Below are 10,629 nucleotides of genomic sequence, written 5' to 3' on the forward strand. Positions count from 1 at the left end.
GTGATAGGAGCTTGAGGTAACACATTTTTGGAATCAAGGGGACCTTATATTACCCAAAACTAATATAAATGTTAAATATAAAATTTACTAATATGTCTTGATTACCTCAAATCAAGGCACTATTACTTTTAAGTAAGGCCATAACCTAAAATACTTGATTATTCTTTTGGCTTTTAAAAATTTTTGACACAGAAGAGAGCACTTAAACTGCAGCAGAAGAGGCAGAAAGAAGAGTTGGAAAGGGAGCAGCAACGAGAAAAGGAAATTGAAAGAGAAAAGCAGTTAACTGCCAAACCAGCTAAAAGGACATGAAAGGTTGACTGTATCTGTGTGTGCGTTTCCTTTCCCAACCCCATATTTTTTGGATTTAAGCTCACCTAAGTGTAGACCGATGTTAAGGTAGTGCCTTATACCATTGCGTTAGGTTTTGAAATCCATTTCTCAATATTGCTGGGTCTCTATATCTTCATTTCAGCCATTCAACAAGCCTTTTTTTTTCTTAGTAGCAGACATAATGTTGTTTGGTTTTGATATTTATATGTATTTTTTTTTCAACTTTTGTTTTACTTAATTTTAAATTTCATTATTTTGACCTTGAATCATTTGTAAACTGGAAAATGGTTTGATTGTTATAATAGTCTATTCTCTACTTAGTATAAAATTTTTAGTTTCTTAACAGGTGTACATTGAAAAGTTCCAGTTTCTCATTTTAGAAGTTAAAGTAACTTGCCTTTTTGGTAATACAATGTTGGTTTTTGGTAATTGCCTTTTCATTGCTTGATAAGAAGAAATACCAACTGTTTAATCACATATGCCATTGGAAGAGAGGTGGTATAAGCCTTTGTGAAGAACATGAAGTGAAAGTGGGTGCACATGAAATAACAGCATCTTAAGGATAAGTGAGCAAGATGCCAGATAGATTCCGCTAACTTCATACTCTATCTGCTTCCTGGAGTCCGAACCTTCAATTCACCTTTCATGTTATTTGGTTCTTAGGTAGTTTCTAGGTTCAAAGTAGATTCCGTCTATGCCTAGGGTTTGCCTGGGCTTGTTGAGCTATCTATCACATACGCATAAATGCTTAAATATTTATAATACTTAATAACAATTGTGACACACCGAGATAAGGTGATGAACTCAGCTTTCCAACTAGAAGATTTGTTCCCTAGTTCTGTCTCTCCTTTGATTTGCTGTGTGGCCTTACATGTAGTTTCTTTCCCTGTGCTTTTTAAAAATTCTTTAAGTGGAATGATCTGTACCAACTACCTACTTTATAGATAATGACAGGAATGGTAGAAAATTAGTAAATAGCTTCTTCACAAACGAAGGCAGCATGATACCTTTAGTATTTTCTAGAACTTTTCCCCCAGTATGATATGTAGTAATCTATTATGTGAGGAAAATATTATGAAGCTTCATTATTAAAAATTCAAAGCACATTATCATAGGTTTAGTATTATTTAGTATTCAACTGGTCTCTAATCTCTATTACATAGGGAGTATACAGGATTTATAAAGGTATAAGATTAGAGTATGTGTCTTTTATAATCAACATTACGTCTTTGGTCAGCTGGAATCACTACCTCTTATCAATATCAGACTGATAATTGAGAAAGTATTAGATTTAAGTTGAGTCCTAAAAACCTGGTCTGTTTAAAGGTTTATGGTTTGTTTGAAAGAGCCTTTTCCTTCTTTAGTGAATGAAACTAGTCTCACAATTCACATTTGATCTTTTGTTTAAGAATATAAATATGTTTACTTAAAAGCTAAGTGTTGCTCTCAAATACTTGATAAAACTGCCCAAAGCAGGATTGATTAGGGCCTGCAGGACAATGTCACCTAAACTTTTGAATGTACTCATTTTTAACCTGAGGAAGTGTGCATTGTTTCTCAGGGTGGTTGTGGACCAGCTGCAATGATTGTTTAAAATGCTGGTTCCTGGAAATCACTCTAAATCTACTAAATCAAACCAATTTTTATTTGTTTGCTGTTTAAAGTTTCCTCAAGTGATATTAAAGTACTGTAAAGATTGAGAGCTGCTGGTCTAGGTCAGAGGATTCCTCTCTAGGCTTCAGATCATTATCACCTGGGGAACTTTTAAAAAAACAGATATTTTGGGACATTCTTACTTGGTAGTTATGAATTGAAGTCCATAATCTGTATTTTTAGGAAGAGCTCTCCAGATAATTCCGGTGCAAGGAACCACTGGTCTTGACTATTTAGTGATTCTTATTTATAAGAAGAGAAATCATCTAAAAGCTTCCTGGTAACTCTTGGGATTAATGTTTTGAAATAAGAATTGAGACTGAACTGTAGCAAGCAGGAAATAAATACAGATTTCTGGTTAATTAATGAACTTTTGAGTCCTACATAAAATAAAGGTTTACTGAATGAATGGCATGGCACACACACTTTCAGTTACGTTGTATACATTTTGAAGACTTCTGAAAATGTCTAAACTGATTTATATGTAAAAGCATCCATTATTTTAAGGTCAGTTATAAATCAGAATACTGCTGTCTTGGTAGTTAAACCTTAGAAGGTTAGCGGTATTTCATTAGCATAGAAACACATTACTGATCGAATCTGAGTAGGAACCCTTCTAATTAGTCTTGTATTTTTGCATAAAATAGTGAATTGGTGCTTGGGAGACTTTTGGTTTCGGGTTGAAAAAAAACTGTCTTTATTTTGAAACTGTATCAAGTATGTACTGAACTAAATGTTGGGAATTCATTTTTTACTTGGGAGTAGTAATCAGGTAAATATGCAGATGTTGAATATAATATAGATTGTGTCCGCAGTGAGTTTTTTCGTCAGTATATTTTACAAATATGCCAATTGTATATCCTCATATATTAGTCTGTTTTTGAGCTTGTAAAATGAGGACTACTTTTTACACATTTAATAAAAAAGAAGGGCCTCTGAATTATCTGATATTATTATCAAGAGCCACTCTGTACATAACACTGTGTAACACTTCCTTCATGTACACTTTTCAAACCTTCTACTCTTTTGCTCTCCTCTCCTGCCATCTTTCTTTAATGTATTGTGTTACAATATGATAGGTCCACTCATGAAGTCCTTTTCAGAAAGGTGACAGAAAGTGTTGTGAGAGAATTACAGTCGAAATAACGCAACTTCATAGAGTTCTTCACTGTTCTTTGAGAATAAACATAATAGCTAATACTTTTAGTGGTTTGGTAGAAAGTGCTTTATAAGGGTCCCTATTAATTGGAAATTTCCAGTTAATATTGGAAATTCCCAATTTATAGACTAATTTAGGCCAGGTTTTATTTTAAATCTGGGAGTCTTTGGACCGTTGGGCGAGGAAATTCTGTAGATGGTTATTGGAGGGGCCACGAACTCCTATAAATTAGTTATAGAATTTTGTTTATATTTCCAGGATTGGGTCTATGGATTTCATTCAATTTTTAGATATATAACTCCATCCATATGCTCCAAAAGAATGATTCTTAATTCTTAATCCTCCAAACCTTAGTGTGCACATATTAAAAAAAAATACTTTCTATATTTTTCTTTTGGATGAAGATATTTTATATGTTCATTGGGATTAATTAGATATTTAAGATTGGTTCTGTTGTGTTAATTTATTCATATTTTTTTAGATTAATTAACCTCATACATGGTTGGTATTTGGGTGAGACTGGGCTTATCTTCAAAGCCAATAATAGAGTTAAAGGCGTAGTCTAGGGAGACAATTCTTAATGACCTTAATTTAAAAGGCACTTAAAGCAGAAATTCCAAAGACACAATGTAAAGGAAGGGCAATCAGAGAGAGGCTAGGTAAAATTTTGCGGGGGGCAGGGGGTAAAGGCAGTGGTAATTGAGAATTGGAGAGACAATCTATCCTTCTTGTACCCTGAGTAAAGAAGGCTGTAAGCATATAAAGAATAATAAATTAATAAACTCCACCTATTTAAGGATAAAAGTAGTGAAAGTTCACCCCCTACTGTCATTTCCTTATATGCTGAAGAAAAGGTTGTAGCTATTCATTTTGGTTTAGACCATAAATATATTCCTAATGTGGTCCATGAAACCTGCAAAATACAAATTCAGATGAGGATGTACTGAAAAATCACCCTGAGCATGTATGGTTGCTGCTTACTCTTATTCCTAGGCTTGACTTTTGTTAGTCTATAGGAAAGATGCAAAAAAATATTGAACATCTTGTGGAAGGGACTACTAAGAAATAAAAACATGCATGATAGACCTATGGGTTCCTTACTTCCTTTGATCATAAGTTTTTAAATTCTAAGGCATATAGTGCCCTAGTATAGTGATTAGGATTGTGGGCCTTGAAGTCAAAATGCCTTGGTTCTTATTACTGTTTGATTCGTGACTTGACAAACTATTTAGAACCTGACTATACCATAGTTTACTAAACTGTAAACTTGGAATGAAACAAGTTCCTACTTCATAAGGCTGTGAGGTTTCATAATATTTGTATAAAGACCCTTAGCAAACTAGAGCTCATAGTAAAACTCAAGAAATGTTGGATATTATATCATGATACCTTGAAGTCACATATCTACGTAGGGGGCTAGATTTTCCCCCAAACCTTCCAGGCCCTTTTGCACTTGTTTTTGCTCAGGGGGTGTCCATCACCTAGAATCCTTCATCTTTTTATCTCTGCTTGTTGGACACCTATTCATTGTTTACAATTCAAATGTCACCTCTTTAGGACTTTTTTTTCTCCCTCCCCCCAAAGAATTCCTACTTTTCCTTTCCCATATACGTCATTGAACTTTTCTTCAGCAGTAACAGTATTAGTTACACATTCATGTGTTTCTCAACACCAAGAATTTTTCTTAACCATGTTTGTGTTCATGGTGGTAGAGTAAATATATATTTTGTATGCTGTATGGTGGGAGTCACATATCATTCTTTCCCCATGTAAGTATCCTGTTATTGCAGCACAATTTGTTGAATTTTTGTTTGTTTGCTTTGTATGTTTGCTTGTTTGTTTTGTTTCTGGGACGTGCATGGGCTTGAAATTGAACTCTAGTCTCCCGCATGGCAGGCAGGAATTCCACTACTGAACTATGCTTGCACTCCCTCAGTAAATATTTTGTAACTGATTACAGCTAAGTAGGAAAGAAATAATCTGTGCATATTAAAAATAGCTATAATAAAAAACACTGGACCATATAGATGCCAAATTAGGAATACTACAATAAAAAATTATAATTTCTGAAATTCAGACACAGCTAAGGAGCCTTGTAATCCTTTGATAATCAAAGCCATTTCTTCCATGCCTAATTACATATTTAATTAGATTCAAAACTAGCGATAGGTCCCAAGATCTTGGGAATCAAATGAGCTAAAGATAACGAGTGGACTGGACTATAGACCCCACATTTGTTTAGATTTATACTTTGTCTACACACTACTGGTTGCACAGGTCTCTTAAAAATTAGATTCAGGTAAGAGCTCAGGTAAGAGCAGACTTAACTAGGTGAGCACATTTCAAGACTTGAAACAATCTGAGACAGCACAGGTGGGATAATGCTGCCATCTGGTGGTACTCTTTTCTCCCATAGTTCTACAAATTCTTGTATTGTTTTTTATTGGTTTGATCAAGAATTTTGGCCTAAGCCTTTTCAACTATAGTTTTTTAGGTGAGTCAGGATTTTCTGTATTTGTTTAAACAATGAGATGTTTCAAAGTATTCTATCTGAAACATTTGATAAAGTTTAAAACTATATATTTTTCTAACCTTTTGAGTCTTCTAGTTTGATGGTAGACTTTAGGGTTTCTTTTTAAATTTTTTTATTTTCCATCTCTAATCATAGTCAATGAATCTATAATCATCAGTCATTATCAACCATGCTCAGAATTCTCTTCTAAGAAAAACATTCCAGGCCAAAGATCTTGCTGTAGGCAAAAGACCCAGGGTGTTCTATGTTTTTAATTCACTTGCCCCTACCATGTTGAGCCTCAGCTGATTGGATCTGGGCTGGGCACCTGGCCGAGGGCAGCCAAACCAAGGGTTAGTCAATGATGAGCTGGTCTGACAGGAAAAAATCTGCCTAGGTGGGGACTATAGAGAATCTCACTGATCCAGTCAATTACTGTCTTGGGAATTTCTACTTAGGACACTCCTTCTTAGAGAATCAGTACTTTAGTCATTGAAAGAGAGATGGGAAGACACACAGAGACAGGACAGCAGCTGAGTGTTAAGTGAGGAAGAGTAGGTGTCTATGAACTTATGCTGATGGGGCCAAAGTAACCAGACCCCTCCAAGTACCTTAAGTCCTGAGTGAGTTTCCTGTACAAGGTTTTGTGAGACCTCAGTGCTGGGCTTTTTTTTTTTTTTTTATTCTTATGGGATTTAGTTACTGGGGTAAGATATATGTTTTCCACATTTCCACAAATATTTTTACATTACCACCCTCCTCCACTCTTGTCCTCAGCCTTCCCCATTTATGAGATAACCTTAACAAATTTCTATTTATTGCAACTATAAGCATCTAACATCATTATTTTTTAGATTCACTCTGGCCTGTTATATTTTCCAAAGTTTTTTTTCAAGGTAAACAAATGGCTCAAGTATTTTATTAGTTTGCAGCTAATCTTGTTACACTATATAATGAAAATGTACAAAGAATTATGTTGCGGTTTTTAGTTCAAGTCAAAGGCATTCATTAATAAGGGATCTTTGAATGTGAATAAATCCAGAAATTTCTTTAAGCCATCTGATGAGAACAACTGTGTATGAATATTACCTTATTTTGGAAGGTACTGGCATATATTTGAATTAAATTCAGAATTTTTAAAAATAAGCCCTAATTAAAAAAACTGCTCTATGTTAAACTTAAACAATTTTAATAGAACTTTCCTTTCCAGAAATGATAATAAATGAACAAGACATTTGTAAAATGTAGTCCTGAACAAGTCACAGTTAAAAATAAATGTATACTCAATTTCTACCTCCTCCAAACAGAGGCTACTTTTTATTCCTTAGCCTTGGAAACAAAGTGAAGAATAGCTAAGTGGCCTCAGGAAGGGGGCTGCCAAAACAAAACTCAAGCGGATGAACATGGACACCTCTTAAAAGAGTTTAGGAAAATCTGACTAAAGGATCCAGATTCTTCCTAAACAGCAGTGCCGCTGGGGCCTGGCCCAGTCCCATGTTCACCTGTGCTATGCTATGAAACAAACTCTGATATCCCTGCTCTAGGGGAGAGCTTTTCCCTGGAGGGGTTTAGTGTCCAGGGAGCTCTCTGATTGTATGAGTGAGGTAAGCACAGACTCCATATGGGTCTCTGAAGGCTTGGAGTTAACATCATTTTTCTGAAACGGCTAGGCAGAGTCCAAGTGTCAAATGGCCCATCCTCCAGTTTGTTCTAATTCCTCACCGTGCATTTGTAAACCTGGATTGCAGACTTTTGTTATGTCATCATAATCACATCTAATGTCCATCCTAATTTAGGATTCATATTTTGTGCCTGGAAACAGTCCCTGTATTTAACAATAATACCTACACATAATCCACTGTTACAATTTATATGGTCACAAAACATTAACAGTCTATACACCAAGCAAATGTTTTTAACCATAATTGTCGTGCATCAAATTCACAGCCAGAATCCCCAAGATAAAAATATTTGTAACATACAAATAATAACTTAAGATACATGCACACATATATACACACTCACACACACTTTTTGCAGAACTGTGCTTGGGGAAACTCTACTTGTTGAGTGCCATGAAGGCACATTTTGCTAAACTTCTGCTCCAGGTTTTTTGTTTGGAAAATCTATCACAGTAGGACACAGCTGTTTATTGGATGAGGAGGGAAGAAAGAAATGCTTGTAGCAACCAGAAAGTTTCAATGTCTTTCAAATTGTTTAGAATGAACCTGCAGAGACGATTAAGTGTTCTCTAAGTGTTCTCAGGATGCGAAGTTGGAGATGAAATGTGATATTAAACCAGTTGCAGAAGGTGTCCAGCAGCCATCTCTTGAGGTCAAACCTGGTACTCAGAAATGCAGGAAACCTTCAGGACATAGCCTTGTCCCGTATCATCGCATAATTTGATCATATGTGAATTTCACAAAAGATTCATATTGTGCTGCTAGATTAGTATTGAGGATTTGCTCATACTCCTCCCGAATTTTATCTTCATAGTCTTTTAAAACACACTCACATATTATGCTGACTTGACCAAGGGTAAACTGGTCTTTCTTCATCCAGGAGGAACCTGGAGAGCTAGGTGCTGTGAGTGCTGAGGACTGGGGTGACTTTCTGAAGTACAAGCTTCACTCAGATTAAGAACAACTTCTAAATGTCTCCACCTCTCATAAGGACTATATTCTTGTTTTAATGTTCTGAGAAATTTGCTCCTAAGTTGGAGGATGTTGCTTGCTGCTGGGCAGGGCGGGCTGCTGCACAGTCCGTGGTGGGATCTGTGTTTGAAGCTGCCGTCTGGGGCCTCGGGCCTGAGCGAGGCTAGGCAGAAGGGTACACCCTCACTGCTCCTGGGAGCCGGAACCCAGCAGCGATGCCTCTAACTCCATGGGCCACTTCAGCATCACCCTACATGCTATGCCACTGGGGGGCCAGGGACCAGGTGCTGACACAGAGGAAACCGTGGCCTGACCAGTGGTACTTGCAAGCCAATCCAGCTCCAATGGTGCTCCAGTACCTGGCAGTGGCGCTGGTCCCACCTTCTATCCTGTAGAATTTTTTTTTTTTTTTTAAACATTTTCTTGTTTTTTATTATATTTTGTTTGTTTTTTTTTTTTTACATGGGCTGGGGCCGGGAATCGAACCGGGGTCCTCCGGCACGGCAGGCAAGCACTCTTGCCCGCTGAGCCACCGCGGCCCGCCCTATCCTGTAGAATTTTAATATGCATTATCTAATTTAATTAAAGGATGAAATTTAGGAGCGTTTGTATTTCCATGCTGCTAATCCAGAAATTCAAGGAATAAGGTTTCAGTGACTGGAACTGGATACAATCCTGCAGTTATCTGCTGTTTTCATTGCTTCCTGAATTTCCTCCTTATTTTGTTCAATTTTTTTTCATAGGTTAGTCTCATTTCTGGCTGGATTTCTAATCCTGGATCTAGTCTCAGTTTATTCCAAAATTTGAATTTCATAGTTCCAGCTTTTAATTTGTGACTTCCAGAGTCTTAGAGGATAAAAGAACTCCAATAGGAGTTGACCACAGAAAGGTCTTTCTTTTCCTCTCGTGAAGTTGAAGAAATGAATGAACCAGAAAGGGAGAGAATAGTTGTGTGGACAGTAGGAGCTCCTGGCTTTAGATCTATGTGAGGGACTTATATTTTGGCAAAGAAGCAGAACTTGTTTCTTTTTTGTTCTTTCAGATACATAAACATTTCTCTTAGAGCTGGCAGATATGAAGTAATATCAACAGAAAACACTAATCTTATAGGAAAACTTTTGGTTCCTATTGGCCTGCCCAGCCCAGTTGACGGGAAGAGGGAGTCACCACTTGAGGTGTTTGGCAGTTAACCAAAAGTAGGGGGCAGTGTCCAAAATCCAGACAGAACAACTACATGTGGAACACTGAGCTTGAGACAAAAGCGAGGGGAACATGAATTGTCATAACTTGAGCAGAACTAAAAGGAAGCGTTTTCCCATTGAATTGTAGAGAATGTGAAAATCTTTTCTTAGTATTCTGGGAAGATTTAGGAGATATCAAACCCAGCTTTCTGATTTGAATTTAATCATTTGAATAGTCTGACTTGAAATGCAACTGAATAGATTTTCATTGAACATCTATAACATATAAAGCATCATGCTGTGTGTTCTAGGGGATCCAAAGATGAAAAGAAATAAAAAAAGGAACTTAACATAAACTTAAGGATGTACCATGTGCTTTATATGTGATATTTCATTCATACCGTTGAATGAGGTATTTTTATTCATCCATTCCACATTAGAGGAAATTGAAACTTAGAGAGTTTGTGTAACATACTCAAGGTCACACCACCAGGAACTAGTAGAGCAGCATTATTGCATAGATCTGTGTGACTCCTATACAGCATGCTTTTCCTCCTTGTTCCCAAGAGAGTATTTCCAGTTTTTCATGCTCTGGAAATCCCTATCTATTGTTTATGGAGCATCAGCTATATGCCAGGTGCTTTATACATGTTCTAACAGCAAAAGTAGAAGGCAGCTATTGTTACTTCCATTTTACAGAAGAGGAAGCTAAGGCACATTAAGTCTCAGTAACTACCCAGTATCACACAACCATAAGTGATGAAACAGGAACTTTTGTTCTGGGAAAAGCCCAAAGTTACCACATTGCAGGGAAAATTTGGGGGGCTGGGCATGGAAATAGGCTTCAGGAGTTTTACCTTAAATCTCTTGGATAAAACTACACCTATCAAGGGGATTTGGACACATCATTTCTTCTGCTAATTATCTTAATCCATTCTGATAATCCTGGAAGAAGAGAGGTGGGGGGGGGGCATGAGTTTCCCTGTCAGGAGAGAGCCTACTGGTAAGGATGCACAGAAATCTTTGATTTTCCCACAAACCTGTTTTACTTCTAGAGAGTACCAAAGCCCCTCACCTTTCGGGATGGAAACAAGCCACAGTGAGACTGGAACTGGGTGAGATGGGCCCAGGAGCCGT

The 10,629-nt window shown here is 36.9% G+C and overlaps 1 protein-coding gene across 2 annotated transcripts in view; it reads left to right on the top strand.

Moving 5' to 3' along the window:
• The window catches only part of BLOC1S6 (biogenesis of lysosomal organelles complex 1 subunit 6), a 43,582-nt gene that overhangs the window by 11,027 nt on the left and 21,926 nt on the right, over positions 1–10,629 (top strand). Inside the window, exon 5 of one of the 2 annotated variants that reach the window (XM_077127770.1) lies at positions 193–315. In XM_077127770.1, coding sequence (XP_076983885.1) covers positions 193–312 — 120 coding nt within the window. In that variant the 3' untranslated portion in view covers positions 313–315. Of the gene's footprint in view, positions 1–192; positions 4,855–10,629 lie in introns of those variants that run through there. The other variant, XM_077127769.1, reaches the window with a different exon arrangement.

Source organism: Tamandua tetradactyla, chromosome 14, assembly GCF_023851605.1.
Source record: "Tamandua tetradactyla isolate mTamTet1 chromosome 14, mTamTet1.pri, whole genome shotgun sequence".
In the NCBI taxonomy this organism is placed as follows: domain Eukaryota; kingdom Metazoa; phylum Chordata; class Mammalia; order Pilosa; family Myrmecophagidae; genus Tamandua; species Tamandua tetradactyla.